At 45.0% G+C, this 22,706-nt stretch overlaps 1 protein-coding gene across 1 annotated transcript in view; it reads left to right on the plus strand.

Moving 5' to 3' along the window:
- The window catches only part of KCNQ3 (potassium voltage-gated channel subfamily Q member 3), a 295,260-nt gene that overhangs the window by 261,761 nt on the left and 10,793 nt on the right, over positions 1-22,706 (plus strand). Inside the window, exons 10-13 of the mRNA XM_046025609.1 lie at positions 15,080-15,282; positions 16,135-16,237; positions 18,550-18,681; positions 21,273-21,371. Of these exons, the coding sequence (XP_045881565.1) occupies positions 15,080-15,282; positions 16,135-16,237; positions 18,550-18,681; positions 21,273-21,371 (537 nt within the window). The remainder of the gene's footprint in view (positions 1-15,079; positions 15,283-16,134; positions 16,238-18,549; positions 18,682-21,272; positions 21,372-22,706) is intronic.

A 22,706-nucleotide genomic window follows, 5' to 3' on the forward strand; every position in this document is an offset into this window, starting at 1 on the left:
TAGAGGCATTTGGGGATTGTAGAGGGGGACCAAATGACTGACAATGACAATGTCAGGGGACATTTGTCATCAGAGAACCAGCTCGCAGAGGCAGAGCAGGAAGAAACCTCCGATAACATCCCCTAGATAGACACACCTGTTGAAGCTGAGATGGCGTTGTAAAAGCAGGCAGGTTCACCCCAATCCAGCGCCTGTGAGCACCAGGATTACACAGTCTAAGTCTCAGGACTCCCAGAGGGGTACTTTGTCATCTCTTTCTCTTGGCACCAACAGGGTTTTGAATCATACAGGTGTTGACATTATAAGTGAATTACCACATCTACCTGAGAGCCTTTTCTACGGAGACATGAGAAAAGTTCAGCCAAATTGGCATGTATGTGCAAAATACCACATGTGCATCAGATCATGTACTCTTGGCTTAACTGGAGCCTGGGGAGATGCATTCTTAGGGTTCGTTGAGATGCTCTCCAGTTATCAGAAAGGAGCTGTCTGGAATCTCAGCATGTTCTTCATGCTTCTCTCAAGAACTCTCTGCTCTGCCATGGGTGCAGAGGGAAAGCACATTTCATGATTTCTTAGAGTTAGAGTTTCCAGCCATTTGCTGGCTCATCCCTCCCCACCCCACCCCACTACCAGGAAGAACAAGGTCAGTTACGTAAGCCATGCGATCTCCCTTTCCAGGCTCTGGTGCAGTATTTTGGGTTTGTTCAGCAAAGAGGTTGGCTAATGGATTGGCAGGTGAAATACCAGGTGTGATTTTAGCTGCGAAGCTGGGAGATGGGGCATGAGACCTGGTGAATGTTCTGGGGGAACCGTCAACCCAGGCATCATCAGTTCCTTTATCCAGGAGGACAGAGAGCAAGGCGAGAGAATGATGAGCAGTGTACATGTGCATTAAATGAATCCTTGCAGATGGATGCTTTCCAGCCTTTGTATTAACTTTTTCAACAGGCTGCCAGGTAACTGGTGTTTTGGTCTTAGTTATTATTTTTTCTAAATAGCCAGAATCAGATTGGAGTTCATCTCACTGCCCCCTCTAGGCATAAGTGGTCCATACCTCTGTTCATGTGTTGAACTGAGGAAAGTATTCTGTTCTCTGTGACTTAATGTATCTCGGTTCTCTGTGGGGGTAAGAAAAAGGAATTTCATCAGCTAATTGGAAAGAGCTCCAGCCCATCATTGCTTATAAATCTGTTGCTTGGCCCCACATCCCCCAAAGGGTCAACAGAGAGATGAGCTTCTCTAGTCCCAAGAACAGGGCTACTTTGTTTGGGGAACTTGAGCCCTGCTGACATCCTACAATGGCTGAGAAGTCAGCTTTGATCATTTTATGCTTCTTGGGATCTATGATTCTGGGGCTAGTCAGAAGGAAGAGAACCAGCTTCTGCTGTGTGCTTACTAGGATCTGAATACTTTTCCCAGGTCGTCTTAATTAATTTGTATAAAAAACGAGGCAGCTGTCATAAACACACCCTCATCCCTTCTTACCCCTCGTGGTACCCTGAGGTAGGACTCAGCACTCCTCTAATAAAACCTTTGCTCGGTGTACAGTCAAAATTTAAATTCTCTCTTCCTCTCTAGACCATGAGCTAACACTGTGCCTGAAGTATAGGGTGTTCCCCCCAAAATTTACTTGCTGAATGAACAAACAAATGACTTAATGAAGAAGGTTCTCTACCATCATTTTACTTGTGTGACATTAAGCTCAATTATTTAGTTAACTTACACCTTCGCCAAACACAGAAGTAGCCAAGGTGGAGATTTCAAGTTCGGGTCCATCTGGCTGGACCGGATCATATCAGGCTGAGTCCCACTCTGGCACAGGTGATTACCATGCCCTGCTTGTCCTCAGGGGTAGAGAGTGAGCTTGGTTAGTCTGAAGACCCATGAACTTGGCACTTGTGCTCTCTCAGCCAGGAAATCTTGGATCACATCTTCATACAGCTCATTCCTTCACCTCATTCAGAACTCTGCTTAATGTCACCTCCCAAGAGAGACCCTCTTTAACCCTGTGCCTATGCCCCATCAGTCTCTGTGCCCTTGGTCCTACTTAATTTTCATTGTTAGCACTGATGAATATCTACTATATTATATGTTTATTTCTTGTCTGTCTTCCATACTAGGTAGAATGCCTCCAAGGGGCTGGGCTCTATTTTGATCACTATGTTATCTCCAACACCTAAAACAATGCCTGGAACACAGCCTAACACTTGGTTAACTTTCAGCAGTATTAACTCACTAACAAAGTGGGTGGGCATGGGGGTGGATGGATGGATGGACGGACAGACGGACAGACGGAAAAAGTCTTATTCCACAAGTGTCATAAACCCAACTTAAACTACCTTGGACTAAGAGACAGATGTAATGGCTCACACAGCCACCCATCAGAGAGGGTGAGATCCCCGAGAAACAAGGAATGGGATTCTTCTGGTATTCCTCTTTTCCTCTCTTGTTTCCACTTCTTCTTTCGTTGCACTTTCTCACTGACTTTCTGCATGCCGATGAAAGTGTGAGACGAGCAGCTCTGTGATCACATATTTTTTTCGTCCTTCTCTATCTGTCCTTCACCCAACGCCTGTTTGGGAAACCCCACAGAAGCACTTAGATTGGCCCAATTTTGGTCACATATTCATGCCTTCGACAATGTGTATGGTTCAAAGAGTAAGAGACTACGACTAGACAAACTCTGGGGCCTCTGTCCACCTGTTAGAGTGAGCAGTATGGGTTCCAGATGCCATGAGGGACAGCTCCCATTAGAATCTCTTGGTTGAAGTTGGAGGAATCAGTTCCCCATTTGAATAGGGTTTTTGTTCCCCAGAAAACAGGGGATAGAAACCTAATGCAGGCAAAAATGATAGCTGCCTATGACAGCATAAATCCCACCTGAAATTTTTCAAATGCCTACAAATAATGTTGCATTAAAGAACATCAACAATAAACCATACTGAGGTTCATTTAATCCGTGTATTATACCAGAGAAGACTGATCATTTATGGTAGGGACATCATTTTAAACCTCATTCACAATTTTTCAGTAGACGTGAAGCCGGGCCAATAATGAGAGGCATTTTTTTGGAAGAAAATAGTGTTTTGTGCATTTTCAAAGCAGGTAACTGTGTTGACAATAACGGCTTGCTTGAGCCATATTGTGTACTTTGTATTTTCAAACAATTCCATCTTAGCAACGGCATTCAGGACTCTTATGCTCTGTATATATCTTTAGAGAGGGAAGATATTCATCCCAGGCCTCTTTATCTCCTGTCTCATTGTTATGTCCTCCCGTTTGCAGAGTTCTCCCCCTTAGTAATCAAAAGTAGTTCTTTTGGGTCAAGGAATTTAAGTGTAATAACAATAACCTATAAAGAATGTTTCCTGTTTGCCAGGCATAATTCTTATACACCTAGCCATCATAGCCACCCTAATGGGGAAGATACTACTTTGAATCCCTGTTTTACAGATGAAAAAACTGCCGTTCAAAGAGATAAGTGATTTTTCAGGATCCTGCAGGTAGGCAGCGGCAAGAACCAAAGTTGATCTGGTTGGGTTAGCACCATGGTATGTGGGCCCAGCCACCGTGCTGGTAGTCATAGTTGTCAGAGACAGTTAGGTAACTGCAGTCAGTTATCACGGGTGTCCCCTTTTGCTTGTTTGGTTTTCTTCTGCATCTCCTGGGCTCGGTGTAGCTGGAGTTCCTGACATGAGAGGAGGCTGTGGAGGCAGAGAAAGGCACAGAGCCAGGGTCTCCTACGGAGTGAAGGAGCATTTAGTCAGACACTATAATTCACACTTTACCTTCTCCCTGTGACACTGGCCACCTGAAATTGATCTCACAGGGTGATGGATGATGTTGGCAGTAAATCTCCTGTGCCCTGGAATCACTGCCTATTAAAGGTGCGCAGGAATTTAGAGGCTAATCCAACCCCCAATTTTACTGATGAGAAAATTGTTGCCCAGAGCAAAATAAGAGTCTTGGACACAATTCCATAGCTATTAGTGTTCTGCCTTGCCAAGCAGACCCTGCAACACAGGTCCAGCCTGTAGAGTAGGTGGGATGTGGGGGTAAGATTTGGACCAATTTCGTTTAACTTCAGGGTGATTGATCCCCAACATGTCCTGAGGGCTCAGTCTCACTTTTCCTTTTGGAATATGGGGAGTGCCTATTTATAGCACCCCTTTCCCTCTGAATTATGAGTTAACTGAGAAATTGGAGTCAGAAACAGATCAAAATATAGGCCACATTTGCTGTGTGGGCAAGACTGGCTCTGGGAGGAACAGCAAGTGTTCTAACACTTCCCACTAACTTTGGCCTTTAGACCAGCGCACAGGGCAGGCACTCCCAGCCAGATACCTGGGGCCAGGGCTTGTCTGACCCCATTCACTGAGAGCCAGAGAGAGTCCATGCGTGTCCTTGAAGACAGAACTGACCTTTGATTTGGAAGCTTACTCAATCAAGATAATCCACCTCCTCCCATGGGGAAAAGCCAGTAGAGGGCTGGAGGTTTCTTCTCAATTCTTCTAAGAGTATGGAAATTCCATGTTCATGACTTTGCAAAAATATAAAGAAAGACAGTCCTCCCTACCATTCATATAGTCTCCCGTCGACTCATGACACAACATTCCTTAGCACACAAAACTGTGTCGCAGCTCTCTGGCGTGGTTCCATCCTGCGCCCACTATGCCGTCATTGTATGCTGCCTTAGTTTCCTCAGGGTTGCCATAACAAATTACCACCAACTGGGTGATGCAAATCAACAGAAGTTTATTCTCTCACTGTTCTGGAGGCTGGATGTCTGAAACGAAGCTGTTATCAGAGCCGTATCCCTCTAATGGCTATAGGGAAGAACCCTTCCTTGCCTCCTCCTGGCTTCTGGTGGTTGCTGGTAATCCTTGGCATTCTTGGCCCTATGGACCCATCTCTCTGTTATCTTCCTCCATTTTCACATGGTCTTCTTCCCTCTTTGTGCTTCTGTGTCTCTGTACCCAAGCCTCCCTCTCCTTTCTCTTTAAGGACAGCAATGATTGTATTAAGAGGATTAAGAGTTCACCCTACTCCAGTATGAGCAGGTCTCAACTTGATTACATCCACAAAGGTTCTATTTCCAACTAAGGTAACATTTACCCTTATAAGGTCGGGCCTTGAGCACATCTTTTGGGAAACATTTCAGCCTTCCACATCTGCCAAAGGCAAACATGATTGGTTTGCATATAGGGACACTGAGCACATCCAGGATACACGATTTTGAGAGGGACATTATGAGCGTTCCATTTCAATGTCTCCTACACAGATGAAGACCCAGGGGCTCAGCGAGGTGAAAGAACTCAGCCAAATTGCACAAATAGGATTGGCTCCTAGGTCTACCTGGCTCCCTCCGGAACTGTGGTTCTCTCTCCTCTTTAACCAGGGACTAAAAATAACTAGGTGGTGGAATTAGGAGGTAGTCATAGCAACAGGAGCTCAGAACAGACTCCAGAAACAGACCATTAGACCTCAATGCGTGGCTGCCCTACTTACTAACTGAGTGTTCTTGGGCAATTCAAGCAGCCTTTCCTGTCCTCATGTCTTCATCTGTGAAGAGGCGATAACAATAGGAACAACCCTCTAGGCTGGTTGGAATGATACCTGTGGCCCGGTACATAGTAAATTCTCACTAGGAATTAGTGCTGGTCAGTTGGTATGTTCTTCATACATGAAATTTGGATACATGGAAAAAATAATTCTTCTAGGAGAGCAACAGAGAAAAGTGTATTACTCCTCACTCACATTAGTGTGTGAGTCTGCATGTCCTCTGAGCACCGGCTGCAAATGTCCTGGAATCATGCTCAGAGAGTTCCACGTTCAGTGGATCAGAGGAATTTCAAGTAGGCTATTGGCTCAGCTAACTTTGCAAACCTGTCCAGAGGAAAGAGAATCAGATTAACACATCAGGGTTATTTCTAGGTCATGAAGCTGTTTCTGTAGCCCAGGAGCCAATCCTGCCCAGTCACAGTCTTACTTCCTCATCCCTTGTTTATCTGTCCCTTATCTTTCCTCAACCCAATCTCTTCAAAACCACCGCTTACCTGGGATAGGCTGCCTCATCGCTAGAAGTCAGAGGTCAGACTAGGGAAGGGCTAAGCCACTCCAGGACCTCTGTGCTGTGGGTTTGTGGCCACGACAACAGAATTGGGCCCGCGTTACATTGCTGCACTAGGCACTAAGAGTTATGGGTCACTTTTAAGAATTTTGACTGCATGCTCTTGGACACATTGCCAGACCTCTGTGCCTCAGTTTTCCCATCAATGTAACACTTATGGTGAGAGTACCTACCTCCTGGGGCTGTTGTAAGAATTAGATGCTTAGAATAGAGACTTACCCATGACAAGTACTACACAGGGTTTGCCTTTATCATGATCACTGTTATTGTCCTGATTGGCATCCACATGTCTAGGCTTTTCTACAAAAGCCTAGTCCCCAGTCTTTTCTACATAGCGCAGGTCTGGCTTAGGAGTCACATCACCATAGCTCTGAATCCTAGCTTTGCAATACTTTTCTCCTCCCTCTCACCGTTCTGCCTTTCCCCCTTCCTTCCTTTCTTTAAAAGCCCTGTTTTGTGTCACACCCTGGAGATTCCCAGAAAACTGGACCTCATAATCTGGCGAAGAGACAGATGCGTCAGTAAAAGAAGAACAGTGGGGTGTGGAGGGTGCTGGTATGGGAATGTTACCGGCACAGGGGTAGAAAGAGCAAGGAAAGAAGGGAACTCTGAGTTCTGCCTGTAGCAGGACATTGGGAAAAGATCTACAGAGGCACTTTGCTTTAGTCTGCCAAGGACTGAGTAGCTTCTCACTGGGCTAAGGGAGGGAGTAAGACCCTAATTTCGTTCTTCCTTCTTCATGTTTCCAGCCTTCAAACGAACAAACATTGTGTGCCTAGGCCTGTGATCTTTCCACAAGCCATCTTTCCTATCTGAGAAATCACTAGGAATGCCAGTGCAATAAAGAGGAACAGCATGCAGATGTCCCAAGGAAAATGCACAAAATGCCTAAATAAATTTGTTTTCATTTCTGGACAGAGAAATTAATTTTGTACCTAGAAACAAAGGATATGAGTTATTTGGTTCTGCCAGCTCTACTGTGAACAATGTGAGAGCCTAGAGAAGTCATCATTGTCTTCCTCAACATTGATGCCGTTCATTGAGGGCCTGTCAAGTTCCGGCCCCTGACACCTGCTCTGTCTTCATTGTCATTTAATCCCCAGTTAAGATTTCCCACTTGATTAAAAAGAAACAGAGTTGAGATAGCAATTTGCATTCATAGCTTTTTCTCAGAGACTAAAAAATAGGACACCAAACCATCAAAGGTTTGGCACATGGATGGTGGCAGATTGACAGGTGTTTTGTTTTTTGGGTTTTTCTTGTTTGTTTTCTTTGTCTCTTTGCCTTCTCGTCTTTCCTGGGGCAGACTGTGGCACTAAAGGACGCGTCTAAAAGAGGGCTGCAGGTCTTGTATAAGGCCCCACCCTTTCCATCTGGAAGGATGGAAGGATGAAAGGATGAAGGAGAGTAGAGACAAACTTAAGGCTTTAACCCCTACAGGTAGGATTGACTTTCCTGTGCTGGTCACTCAGTCTGTGCCTGTGGGGCTCTCACAACAAATAACTCAAGACAGATTGACTTCTTCTCTACAAGACTCTTCTCTTGGCTGCAGTGACATTATACTCTTGGTGTGTCCACCATCCCCATCCCTCACCCATCCATCCATCCATCCCTCCATCCCTCACCCATCCATCCATCCATCCCTCCCTCACCCATCCATCCATCCATCCCTCCCTCACCCATCCATCCATCCATCCCTCCCTCATCCATCCATCCATCCATCCATCCATCCATCCATCCATCCTCTTGTTCAGTGATTATTTGTGAAGACCCTCCTGTGTCCCAGAAACCATTGTAGGAATTATAACTACAGATAAGAAAGACAAGATCCACAAGTGTTTTCTTGATGGGACACCTCTCAATCTTCCTTCCTAACACATCCCAAGCTGAACTTTTGTTTTTCTGTTTGTTATTTAATTTAAGTTTTATTAGCTTTTCCTGGACACACATGCCCAACAAAGGTGGCATGAGGAGGGTAGAGAATATAATCAAGTTCGTCCCAGGGGAAGTTGTTCACTAAGAGCAGTTTGCCTTTGACATTCTTTCACTCACCTGCTGGATTTTCTCCCTTCCAACTTCTCCATGGTTTCCCAGCCTCATTGAGAATCACTCCCCACTACCACCATCTTATTCCATATCTGGGATGGAAGGGTGGGGCAGGAATTGCTTTTAAAAGTTCCACTCCTAGGTCTCTCTTTATGCCTTAATGAATGCTTTTATGAGTTTTTAATGTGGAAGAAATGGGGGTAGAGCTGAATTTGAAATTAGGGACAAAAGGGAGTTTGAGCTGGAGCAAGGTAGGACTCAACCTAGAGGGAGTGTTTTAGAAGGAGCCATGGGAGTGTGCAGGGGGGTCAGAATCCAGCAGGATGGCCAAACCACTGAGCAATTCCTGGTGGAGAGTGGCTAAATCACTTTTTAATTTAATTTCATCTTTTAATTTTAATTTTCTGGAAAAAAACCCATTTGCATGGTTTATAAATCAAAATAATGTAGAGCCATATAGTGAAATATGGTCCAGCTTGTATTAAATAAAATAATAAATTATTTTATTTAAAATAAATTTAAATAATAAATTTAAATTTATTTAATTTAATATTTAATTTAACTAAATTAACTAACGGAACCCTTTTCCACCTTCCCACCCTGCACACATCTTTTTTTTTTTTTTAATTTCTAGGGAATGTTTCTTTCTAGTTTCCTTATGCAAATACAAAGCAAAATCAACTTCTATTTTAGAAGTGATATCTAATATTCAATTTTAAGTTATTTGAGCTGTGAGGCAAATTCTCACAAGTTAGTAAAATCTGCCTCACATGATAGTCTCATATGAAGTGTGTATGTATGTGGTTCCGTATGTGTCATGGAAAGGGGCTGCCAAGCTCAACTTTTGGTTTCTTTTCCAAATCCCCCCCTTTTTTTGTCCCCATCTTGCTCAGCTGAAACAATGGCATTACCATCCACCCATTTGTGTAGTTAGAAACCTAGCAGTGTCTCCTTAGGCATCTCTTTCCCTCATGACCCACATGGAGCCCTTCAGGAAAGACTATTGTGGTTCTACTCCAAATACAAGTCAAAGTTCTAGTCTGTTCCCACCGTGACCACCCTGGTTCAAACCACCAGCTTGTCTTCTCTGGAAAACTTCAGTGACTTCTCACTGGTCTTTTTTGGTCCTCCTTCCCCTCCAACCCATGACCAAGCAGCCACCGTGTTCTGTTTTACTTTTTTTTTTTAATGTTTGATTGTGGTTACATACATGTAACAGAAAAATTATCAGCTTAATCACTTCCAAGTATGTAGTGTTACTATATACTCACGAGTATATTCAAGTTCAAGTATATATTCACATTGTTGTTCAGCCAGTCTCCAGAATGTCTTGGTCTTGTGAAATGCCTGGAAACTCTTTACCCATGAAAAGCAACTCCTCGTTTTCTGCTCCCCACAGCCCCTAGCAAGCACCATTTTACTTTCTGTCTCTATGAACTTGACTACCCCAGATACCTCATAGAAACAGAATTATATACTATTTGTCTTTTTGTTACTGGCTTATTTCATTTTACATAATGTTTTCAAGATGAATTGCAGCATGGGTCTGAATTTCCTTCCTTTTTAAGGCTGCGTGATATTCCACAGTGTGGATGTACCACATTTTATTTATCCATTCATTCCCTGACAGACTTTAGGGTTGTTTCCACCTTCTGGCATGGTGAATAACGCTGCTTTGAACATGGGTGTTCTTTCTTAAATGCTAGTTGGAATACTCTCCCCTTCTTAAAACTCTTAGTGGCCTCCAGGTACCCTTAAAATCCAACAGAAATTTCTGTTTTCTATTCTTAATTCTGAATCATATTTCTAGAACCCCTGCTTATCTGGCCTCTGACCCCACCTTGTGCCACTCTACCCTTCATTCATAACGTTCTGGCCATGTGCCCCATCTGTCACACAAGCCCAGTGTTCATGCCCCTTGCACCGGCATGTGATTTTTCCGCCCAAGGAGTGCCCGCCCCTTTTCTTTGAAGTCTGGCATCTTTTCACCCTTCAGGTCTTAGCTTTCCCATCTGGACCACCATCATTTTAATCCCAGACTACTGAGACTGGACACTTAATTGGTCTTCCCATCCACTCAAGAGACCTTTCCTTATCACTCCATCAAAGTCAACCTCCTGTTGTACTCCATGACTGCACTTCTTTGTTTCTTGGTCAGATTTCTAGCAATCTATGCATCTGTTTGTATATCTTCCTGACCGCATTATAAGCTCACTGGAGGCCAAAACCCATATCTGTTTCAGTCACCACTGTATCCTCAGCAAATTACCAAGAGCCTAGCATTTACAAGGTGTAGAACACATTCTTGTTGAATAAATAAATAACATTAGCTCTACTTTACAGGTGGAAAAACTAAACCCGAAAGAGCTAGTGACTTAACCAAGCTGAAATATTAACTACAAAGCAGAGGTTTGAACATAGGTCTCTTGCTCCAAGTTCACTCTTTGCACCATACAGCACTCCTTCTCTCAGCTGAGGTTGGACATTTTATTAACAGAAGATCACATAATTGTATTCCTTCATTCACTCAACATCCAAATAATGCTTTCAGTGCTTACAACATGCCAGGAGCTATATTAGATGCTAGATAATTGATCAAAGTATGGTTTGCAGACAAATAGCTTACCTTTTCGTTTCTCAGACTCAGCAACATGGGCATTCGGGGTGGGATCATCCTTTTTGTCAGGGGCTGCCCTGTGTGTTGGTAGCACATCTAGCAGCATCCCTGGCTTTGACCCACCAGAGGCCAAGAACACCTGCCAAGTTATGTCAGTCAAATGTGACTCCAGACCTTGTCAGATGTCCATTGTTGGGCGGGGCGGTTGTCTCTTGTTGAGAACCTTTGCTTTGATGCAAGAGAGTCCCTAGTAAGTCAAAGATTTCATTATGTTGGCCAAGTGGCATGGTTGTGAAAAGTCTACAGAAAGCACAGTGAAAGGACAGGTAATTGGACTGCAAGCGGAAGTGAGCCTTGGGGCTGAGGCTTGGACCAAGTTTCAGGTGTAAAGTCAGGGTCATTTAGATAAAAGAAGGGGATAAAGGTTTTCCTGGGTACATGTCATGACATGCACAATGACATGGAAGCGTGAGTGTCAGGGAACTATGTAGAGTTGAGCATGGCTGGAGTGACCCAAGGCAGGAGCCCAGGGCAAGGGCTGTCTCTGCCAGGGAAAATTTTACTTCTTGATTTTACTTTTCTGTCTCCAGTCTATTTCCAGTTTTACAATTCATGCTTGAAAAGTGTTTGTCTGCACTTGGTAAATCAGGGGCCCCGGCTATCCAAGAAAATCTGATGTCAGCTTCAAGGAAGGCTTTGCTTGCAAGACCTGTAGAACCCTCCAAGCACAAAACCTCATTAATGTGCTAGAAATCCATACAGAGGAGGGCAGAGATGGGTTTGAGTTTTCTGGGGTGAACTTTGTCTGGCATCTGATTATCCTCTGAGTTCATGGATTTCAAGCAACACAATTAAGAAGTAAGCTGATCACGTGTTTGCCGGAAGAAGAATTCCGTAAGCCTCTTAGGTGTTATTGCTGGGAGTAATTCATAGCTGAGGTTTCTGACTTGTGCCTGATGCCTCTGGGTTTCTAACACCCTTAGAATCTTTCTCTCATAAACCGTCCTCTGAGACCATGGCCTGTTGTATAAACATAGCTGAAGCAGTTCAGACTCTTAAAGGTTGCAATGAAGCATTGAAATGCCAAACAGGCAAATCCTATATCCCAGTACAGAGAGAATAAAGAGGGCTCTATCATTAACTTCTTAATTTTCCGATGGTTATGCTGAGATTTCCGGTCAGGACAGAGCAGTTACCATTACTTTTGCCTTGCTTAGTTTATCTGGAATTAGGCTGTGCATACACTTATCTCCTGCCGAGGTCAAGTTCAGTGAGGATGGTGAGTGTGTGAGACCGGCATTAGGAAGCACTGTAAAATAACATATAAATCCCCAGAACTTATCTGTTCATTAAAAAAAAAAAAAACACTTATTCTGTGGCTCAGGAAATTTTATCCATCCTTTATACGCATGCCATTAGCCCTCTCCTGCTTCTGCGGGAAGAGGATTATTTACCCAGATAATGGTGATAGCCAGCATTTACTGACGGCTTCTCCAGTCCTCATTCCAGAAGTGGGCTAAGCATTTTCCATGCACTCCCTCATTTAACCCTGTAAAGCCAGGCGCAGCGAGCGCTGTCCTCACAATGCTTGTGAGGAGCTGGAGCCAGAGAGAGTGACTTCTGTGTCCCGGGTCATATGTTCCTCAGAACCTTACTCCTCAGGGCTGGGATTGCCCCAAAGGTCATGACTTTCATCGCCACCCTGAACTTGGAGATGTGCTGAAGAAGGGCCGGTCATGGACTCAAAGATAACCAGGCTGAGTCTTTGCTTTGCTGGGACTGCGCATTCCAGCGTGGAGGAGACTGGGGCAGGGGGCAGATGTGGAAATATGGTCTGCACCAGTGTGTATGAGTGGGACAGAGAAAACTGCAACATGTTGTTGGAGCATGTGGGGAGTCCCTGATTTCCAGGGATGAGGGTGGGGCACTCAGGACATTTTAAAGGTAGATAGCCATGAGGTGGGCTGAGAAAGCAGGGTGCGTGGCAGCTGGAGGACCTGGGCGTGTCATGGCATGGTCGCGGAGACTTGGGGCTAGCAGAGGCTCTGTGCAGTTAGGATAGTTCCTATTCCTGATCTAGCAAGACAGAGTAGGCAGGGGCCAAGAAGAAGCAGACCTGAAGAGTGACTGTTCTAAAGTTCCCCGTTCACTGAGCTCATGGGTTGGAAAGCCTTCCTTCTGTTCAGTTGATTTCTTGCCTTGTACAGGACTTCGAGTCCATGGACCCTGATATATTTCTCTGTCCCAGCAGTCATTCATCTAGAACTGGTCAGGAAAACCACCCTGAAAATTTTGTCTTTGGCACAGGGAGGATAGAGCCATCCGAGTGCTAGAATTTCCTGGAATGTACTCTGGTCAGGTTACTAGTATAACGATGCTGGGTGAGAGAGCACAGTCCAGAGGGAACCAGGAGTAACAGCTGCCCATTCATATGTTCATTCATTTATTTATTAGCTAAATTCGTACTAGTGCCTTCTCTGTGCCAGGCCGGAGGCAGGAAACATTGCAGATGTTATCACGTGTAATGTCCCCAGACCTCCACACAGCAGGTGCTCTTAAGCCCACTTCCAGTTCAGGACAGGGTGCTCAGAGGGGGTCGGGCACTTGCTCTGCCAGCAGAGTGCTCTACCCTCCTCCGCAGTGCCAACACCCGCGACCTCCCCACTGCACCTCGCCAGAGAGACGCCAGCAGCTTCTGGCAGGAAGCACGTGGCTGCGATCACCCGACACACTCCTTAGAAAGACTAAATCAGGGGCACCTGGTTGGTTCAGTGGGTTAAAACCTCTGCCTTCGGCTCAGGTCATGATCCCAGGGTCCTGGGATGGAGCCCCACATGGAGCTTTCTGTTCAGCAGGGAGCCTGCCTCCTCCTCTCTCTCTCTGCCTGCCTCTCTGCCTACTTGTGATCTCTGTCTGTCAATAAATAAATAAAATCTTAAAAAAAAAAAAGAAAGAAAGACTAAATCAGCTCTGGCCAGTGCAGAGGCCATATACATCCACTCAGCCATTTATCACACAAGCACATGGTGTACCTACTGTGTGCCAAGCCCTGTGTGGGGTAGTGAGAGGAAGCCACTGAGTTGAGCCTCTTGATGTGTAAAAACTCACTGAGTGGCTTTTCTCTGGAATATACTGCGCAAAGAGGGCCTTGCTCCTCCTGCCCAGCTGGGAGAGGGAAGGGATAATATTTATAGAGCCCTACTGCATGTGAGGCTCTATGCCAGATCCTTGGCAAACATCATCTCCTTGCAACCGTGGGAAGTAGGCACCCCTGTTATAAAGATGAGGTTTCTGAGGGCTCAGAAAATACAGATTTGCCCAAGGTCACCTTCATGGCCAGAGGTGGAGGTGGACACAAGTTCTGCACCAGCACTACTTTATGTTGGACTTATTAACTCCTTTTTTTTTTTTTTTTTTTTTTTTGTGCCAAGACCACTTTTGATGGTGTGTTGAATTCCAGGGACCTTTTCTCAGGATCACAATCTTGAATTCATATGTAAAATGCATATGGTTGCAAAAGAAACTAATTGTATTGATAACTATCAAAATATTGAAACATTTGAGATGCAATTATATATGGGCTTCTCTGTGATGCATATAAGGACAAGACCTATAGCCGGTCAGAATACTACCATCATTTGGAAACAACTGGGAGCACAGCAATTCCCCGGGGCTAATAGGATCTGAAATGCCCTGTGATTTTTGCTGTGGAAGGACACAGCATAAGACTGGGGCATTGAGGGTATTCCTAGGGTTTATTACCTACATTCACGATTGAAAGATATGCTCATTCCTGTTAGAGGTTAGTAAATTAAAGATGCAATGTTTTTCCCATCCAAGCTCAGGAACCACCTCCCCTGTAAGTTCTATCCGTCCAGTTTGGATGCCTGCTTTTTCTAAGTTATGTCACTCAAGTCTGTTTGAGGAGCATTTGAAAGGTTTCTTCTGTAAGAACTGCTCCCCTGGGCACCATGGAGCGGTACAAAGCAAGTTATTGAGGAGACAGTACAGGGGAAGGCATGAAGCTCGGCCATCTGCCGCTGGAAGCTAGGCATTTGATATCCCTTCGGCATTTGAGAAAAAGGAAGTGCAGAGAAGTTAAGAAATGTGCCCACGGTGTCATAGCTAGTAAGATCCAAGCCGCTAAATCAACTTTAGCACTGAGAGCTCGCTTCCCCCCATCACACGCAGAGGTCAATGTGCGAGTCTTTATGGAGAGGGTTGGGTAATTACGAAAGCCTGCACTCAAGGAGGAAAATTGTTCACTTTTGCTTATTTTGTAGCCAAAAGCTGGGTCTCTTGGATCGGGTTCGCCTTTCTAATCCTCGTGGTAGCAATACTAAAGGAAAGCTATTTACCCCTCTGAATGTAGATGCCATAGAAGAAAGTCCTTCTAAAGAACCAAAGCCTGTGGGCTTAAACAATAAAGAACGTTTCCGCACCGCCTTCCGCATGAAAGCCTACGCTTTCTGGCAGAGCTCCGAAGGTGAGGCCTTTCTCCTTTCTTGCTCTGTCCCCTCCCTACTTCTCCCTCCGCCTTGTCCATCCCTTCCTCCCTCTCTCCCCCTGACAATAGAAGATCAATTTCTTGCTTCCTCCATGCACGCCCGCTGAGCTGGGGGCACCTGTAATGCCTCCCCATAGCTTGGGGGGTAGGGGACCCCAAGTTAGCTATTCTCTGGTCCAGTATCACCACACTGGTCTATGCAGGCACCTCCAGGGAGCCTTGAGATGCCCAGCCTTGGTTCCTAAGGGGGGTCACATGGAAGGGAAGTGCACTGCCATGGAGGTCAACTTAAAGGGCATAGAGGCCCAGGTGCAGAGTGATCTGAAGACCCAGAGGCCTAAGCATCCCCAGAGGGGCAGGAGGAGGTAATAGAAAAGAGCCCTGTGAAGACAGTGGGAGTGATATCTCTGTAGGTCCCTTTTACTTGTGACAAGGGAGGACAGGCAAGTCTCAGAAAGTGACCCCACAAGGTCATCAGGGCAGTGCCTGACAGAAAGAAGCTGGCCTCAGATGCCTGACTATAACACCCACGTGGATGCCCTTTTCTGTCTCTGCGGAGCCACTCAAGAACCCCAAAACTCATGTCCCCACCTTGCTAGCCTTCTCCCCAGTCAAAATTCTTGAACTACGGGCACCTCTAACTCATGTCTGGAGAATAGAAGGACCTGCTAAGAAGGCCTGAACAGTGTCACAACTAGAGAATACCATATTGTTTCATGAAGTGGAAGCAAAGACTCTGGTGGTTGAGCCTCAAAGGCTCTGACCGAATGGGGTCCCAAAGCCTTTGCAAGTGCTATGGCCTGCTCTTTGATATGTGTGTCTCCCTCCCAGATGCTGGGACAGGTGATCCCATGGCGGAAGACAGGGCCTACGGGAATGACTTCCTCATTGAAGAGATGATCCCCACCCTGAAGGCCGCCATCCGAGCCGTCAGGTGAGGCCCCCTCTTCCCCACTGACGGTCTACCCAGACCCCAGTTCAGCTCCCACAGGATATTGGCTTTGGGAAGGTGGGTGGAAAACCCTGTCAGGTAGTCCTGAGTCAGGTTCCAGGGTATGTCAATACTCAGACGGGCATGTTGCCTGAAGAAAAATGACTGTTATATTAGCAAAGCATCATGGGTAACTCTTGCTCTCTGGTTTATAAAAATGCTCTCATAGGCTCCTGACACCATTTCCAGTTGTCATGCTCTTGTCTGGCTTTGGCCACCATTTATTTCACAGGTCTGGGGCATGGAAGTATGTTGACGTGGAGTTTTCTTCCTTTATAGGCTTCTCAGACAAAATAGCTCTCCTTATCTGCCTCCACGCATCTAGCTCTTTTTAATTAGCACTTTTCAACAAGATAGTCAGTTATAGGATCGTGTGTGTATCAGGCGACACTATAATCCACCCTGGCTATGTTTGTTTTGCTTCAGAATTCCACAAGAAAATGAAAATAGGCTTACTAACGGAAACTTGGATCAGGAGATGGGCTTATAAGCGCTCTACAACGGTGGCAGTGAATTCTAGAAACTAAGCTGGATTCTCCAAGAACTAATTGTGATATTTTCAGCAAGGTTCCTAGTCCAGTCTATCAGGGAAGCACAATAGGGTTATAAAATGTGAACCCCAGCAGGGCCATTGACCTGGTTTCTCATGACACTGCAATGTGACAGAACGATGTCTGGATGAAAGCATTACTACTTAGATTCATAACTATTTCAAAGATCTTATTCAAAGAAATAGTGAATGAGGGGCACATGGGTGGCTTTGTTGGTTAGGTGTCCAACTCTTGATTCTGGCTCAGGTCATGATCTCAGGGCTGTGGGATCAAGCTCCTCATTGGGTTCCATGCTCAGCGGGAAGTCTGCTTAGGGTTCTCTCTGTTCCTGTTCCTGTCCCTCTCCCCTTCCCACCGTTCATGCGCACTCTTCCTCCACCCAGCCAAATAATAAATAATACAGTCTTTAAAAAACAAGAAAGGAAAAGAAAACCAGTGAATGAATCTGTGCCAACCTAGAGGGAGGTCTCTGCTGGGATGATCCGTGGTTTGGCTTCTGCCCTGTTCTTTTTAGAAATTTTTATTGATCCCTTAGTTCAGGGGTTGGTAAACTTTTTCTGTGAAGAGCCAGATAGTAAATATTTCAGACTTTGTGGTTCACAGGCCTCTGTTCTGTACTTAGCTCTGACTCTGTGGCACAAAAGCAGCCATAGACAGTACATACATGAATGGGGGTGGGTGTGTTCCAGCAACACTTTACTTTCAGAAACAGGCAGTAGGTCAGATTTGTTCTGTGAACCACATGCTGCTGACACCTGCTTTAGAAAGAGCTACATCGGGGCAGGCTTATAAAATGGCACCCAGTTGGAAAGGAGGGCACATGAATTGGACGGCATAATCACTATAGAGTGTTGAGATGCTGGACCTGGGCTGTGACGAACAACATGAACTCTAAATGCCATACGGAAAGAGACCCTCAGAGAGAGCAAGGAGGGCCTGGCGTAGGCCGTTGTTTCCCAGCGCTGGCCTATGATTAGGGGTTTTACCAGACACCATGCTCACTGGAGACTGACCCTGTGATGGGGTTTTCAAGGAACATTAGCCATATAGGGTGTCTTTACTGATTCCCAGGAAGATGGAAGCAAGGTTTTGGCATCTACAGGTTCTAGGTTCCCCCCTTTTATTAAAAAAGCTGAGAAAACTCAGGGAACAGAAGATAGTTTCTCTTTTTTAGGCGCTCACAAGTCAAATAATTAAAGAGGCTGTTGAGGAGGAAATATGTCCACTGTCCTCAAATAGAAAGCAGTGTGACACGGTGATTAAGAGCATGGCCTTGTCAGCATACAAACTTGGGTTTGAGGACAGCTCTGACATTATTAGTCAAGTGGCCTTGGAAAGATGCTGGACCACGTTGGTCCACAGTCTTATTATCTATGAGTTGATCTGTTTGCAGATTGTTCATAAAGCACTTAGCTCAGTGTCTGACCTGGAATGAATGCCCAATGAATGTTAGCTCTTATTGTTACTGTGATTTTATTATTACCTAAATGATTGAAGGGAGGTAGTCATGAAGAAGTGGTACCAGCCAGCCTGACTCTGTTCGAAGGGGTGGGACCAGAACCATGGGTTGGAACTTCTCCTCCCCCGTCAAGTCATTTTCTCTTTGGTTCTTTGCTCTGCCTGCCCCTGAGTTTACTAGGCTTGAATTATAGTTTCCTTTACTCTGTACTCATGAAGCACACACATCTCTACTTCGCTTTGCAGAATCCTACAGTTCCGTCTCTATAAAAAAAAATTTAAGGAGACTTTGAGGCCTTACGACGTGAAGGATGTGATTGAGCAATATTCTGCAGGACATCTTGACATGCTTTCCAGGATAAAGTACCTTCAGACCAGGTAAGACAGTTGTATCTGGAGGAACTCTGCTCTCCTGACCATGAAGGAACCTAAGCCCCCTGAATCTAGCTAGCGCTTAGGGTAAAAGCCATTCAGAAATGGTCCAAGGTGCTGGGGAGAAATTTTAAGAACAAAAATGTTCATTAAGCATTGTGGCTGTGAAGGCCAACAAGCACCAAACAGGCCATGAAGAAACTCTATGACATTGACCTTAGCCAGAGTCAACACCCTGATCAGTCCTCCTGGAGAAAAGGCATATGTCTGATTCGCCCCTGACTATGAAGTTTTGAATGTTGCCAATCTGAATGAGATGATGATCAACTGAGTCCAAGCATCCAATTCTAGAAATAAATTTTTCACCGTATTAAAAAAAAATTCATCAGGTATTATTTATAGTAGTGAAAATATGGAAACAATATCAAGTCCCAACTAATAATTGCCACCGTTTTCGTTGAGCACCTGGATGTTCTGCATATGTTTGTCTAATCCCTTATATCCTCATGAGGTATTGCATTGTGGATGTCCTCTTACAGATCACAAAACCCAAGCTCAAGGGGCAGTGGGCTCACCTAAAATTAATCAGTGGCAGAGCTGGAAATCACACCACATCCAACTGGCTGCACAACTCCTATTCTGTCTGACACACCAAATTCCACTTTACCAATTATACAAATAGCAATTAAGAAAAAAATGTTCCTACTCTCATTAAAAAGTTATACAACCATCAAATGACATTAGAAAATGTATATAATGAGGTGCACCTCGGTGGCTCAGTCAGTTCAGTGTCCAACTCTCGATTTCAGTTTAGGTTGTGATCTCAGGGTCATGGGATCAAGCCCCGTGTCAGGCTCTGCACTAAGCATGGAGCCTGCTTAAGATTATCTCCCTCTTCCTCTGCCCCTTTCTTCAGCTCCCCTCACATTCTCTTTCTCTAAAAAAATGTGTATAATGAGATAAAAAATGATGTAATCATTGAATATATATATGCACAATATGATTATTAATAATACAATAAGACATATATATATATACACATACTTATACCTGTATACATCAATATATTTAAATGTATACAAATGATTATGTTCCTATACAGTCTCTATATCAATCTAGTGATATTAATAATATATACATACTGTGTGATTACAGAAACATATGCACATATGTTTACTTAGAAATAAACCCACACACTCTCATATAGGGAACCTGCAGAAAAAGAGTAGGTCTTCCCCCAAAAGACTGCAGTAGTTATACTAAAGTGATGAGTCCATGTGTGTCTTTAAAATGTCCACTTTTTAAATTGATCAAGTCTTTAATGAATTATAAAAATTTCCTTTTAAAACAAAAATCCATTTTAAAAAACCAAAGGGTAATATGAGGTCAAGACACAGAACTGACATTGGGAAACCAAAGCCCTATATTGGGGTTCATCCTCTGGCCCGTGTGAGATTTCAAGTGGACACAAGTCAAGTCTTGTCTGGACCTCGGTATACCCATCTGAATCATATATGCCTGCTGGGGCGTCCTGCAGAGTGAACAGAACCATCAGATTGAGTGAGTAAGAAGTTAACCATGATGTCGGGTTGGAGGAACACTTATTTGTGACCTTGACTTATCCATAAATGGAATACCGACTGCCACCAAGCATAGTGGCAGGCACACAGTCGGTGCTCAATGCCTGCTTCACAAACAGATGAGCAAATGAGTTCTGAGCCCAACATGCTGTCATTGATGCAAGTATGGCTCTCTCCGCATGATGTCTAGGACATACCACATCAAGATTATTGGCCCATCTTAATGCACGCAGAATGGACCTTCCAGCTGTTGTTGCTTCAGTGTTTATGAGGCACATTTATTTCAAAGAGCCATGGCTAGAGGTTGACCACCTGGACAGCTCATTGCATATCCCCCGCCACGCTGATAGGGCGGTGGGACTGAGAGAATGGAGGTGTGGCTGAGTATATTGTGGTGTCAGTGGAGGCGCAGACAGGTCTGCAGTGACCTAAGGCTCCTTTTGAGCGCATGGTCTTAGTGGTCCTGGGGCTCTAATGAGCTTGCAGGGTTGCAGGGCAGTGGGTACATCTGTCTCCGGTCGTGCTCAGGGCAAAATGGATGGGGGAGTTGGCGCCTCATACAGAAACGGAAGTGAGGTGCAAGTGTGGGTGCAGAGCCATCCCCCCAGGGGCCAGGAAGCCTGAAGAGCAGCAAAGATCTGCACAGCTGAAATCAAAGCCTACAGTTGTACAAGAAAACACCCTAATCAGATTTTCAGGAAAAGAATAAAAAAGCCAGATAGGCTTGCGGCACACATGATATTTCTAAGAAAAGCCAACAAGACATGACCCTCACCTTGTCTCCGGTTTAGCTGTCTCTCTCCCCTGGGATGGGGAGATACTCTCACTACTATATTGAGATTATAAATTCTCTCTCTCCTTCAGTCCCTCTTTCTCTCTCCTCCCCTACTCCCCTCTCCCTTCTCTTATATTATTTCAAACCCTGCCTGGCTAAAGAGAGAAGAGAAGAAACTGCTCTCCTCTCTTTACCTGTAAAGCTCTTTGTACTGTAATCCCCTCCTTGTGTGTCTCTTTCAGAATAGACATGATTTTCACCCCCGGACCTCCATCTACCCCAAAACATAAGAAGTCTCAGAGAGGAGCAGCGTTCACCTACCCATCTCAGCAGTCTCCCAGGTGGGGCATGGGGACATGGACTGCGGCTGCATGGACCATCCCCATTTCCATATCTCAGCTCACTTCCTTTATGGCTGGGGACGGTGGGGTGGGGCATGGGGAAGGTTGCTGTTACTCTCAGTAAAATGAAGATAAGAGCTTGAAGCTTATCCTGGTTTGGAGCTATTTGCAAGGGTGCTGTACTAAAGACTTACTGTCCCTCTTTCCAGACCATGTGGGCGACACTCCTTCTGTGGTTATTGAAAATAAACATAACCCTCAACGTGTTATAAAAGTGTAGGAGCGCCACGAATTTATTGGAACACAAGAGAATGATACCTCCTGAGAGCAGAGTTGAGGCCATTTAGCATTTCCTGCCCCATTAGCCCTGTGTTGACCAAACACCCTCACAGAGAAGGAAATCAGGTGTCAGGCATCTGACTGCATGGTCACAAGCAGAGAGCTCTGTCCCTCCCTGGGGCAGTCCCGCTCTTCCCATACCAAGTGTTTGGAAATGTTCCTTATACAGAACCCAATGAACCAGGAGCAGTCCTGGATAAAGTCCACTGCCCTTCTTTATTCCCAGAGGTCTTCAGGGCAGGGAACATGGATGAGTAAAGAAAGAACTCCCACGAACCTTAGAGCAATAAGTTTCCCCACTATAAACAAAGCAAGGGCACAAGCAGGATGACGTAAAGGCATGTGACCTTCAGCCTCAGTCGGGGAAATGGAATAAGGAGTGGTGGACCTGGGGGTCCTGGAGGGCACGCGCCCCACTAAAGGAAATCATCATCCTTCTGCTCTGTTCTGCTGTTGTTAATTTTAGGAATCGCTATCCTCTGGTTCTGAAGAGTCTAATTTTTCAAGAAAAACTGAATATTATGATGTCATATATGAAATTCCTTACTTTAGAAATGGTTTACATGTTTTTAAAACTCTGTGCAAGCGAAGGAAAAGACTAGTGGGCTGGAATGAGCGCACAGGCCATGTCTGCTTTAAATCAAGACTACTCAGCCAGAGACAGGCCAGGGGCTGAGAAGGAGTCAGGAGCCCCTGAAAGAGAAAACCAGCTACCTTCAAAGTGCCTGATACGTTGGTTTTGAGCCACAACCAGGCTCCCCACAGGTTCTCTTCTCCTTAGAACATAACCTGCACCGCCAAGGAACCATCTCAATTCCATTCCCCTCAAGAAGCCTCTTTTGCACCATTTTCCAGATCCCACATCTGTTTCCCCCACCCATTCAAATGAAATAGATGAGATATACCCACCATATAGAATTTCAAAGGTTAGCCAACCCCCAGCCCAATCCAGCCTACCCTCCACACACTTAGAATAGAAGCTCTCAAACTTAGTCC

This window comes from Meles meles, chromosome 1 (assembly GCF_922984935.1).
Source record: "Meles meles chromosome 1, mMelMel3.1 paternal haplotype, whole genome shotgun sequence".
Classification (NCBI taxonomy): domain Eukaryota; kingdom Metazoa; phylum Chordata; class Mammalia; order Carnivora; family Mustelidae; genus Meles; species Meles meles.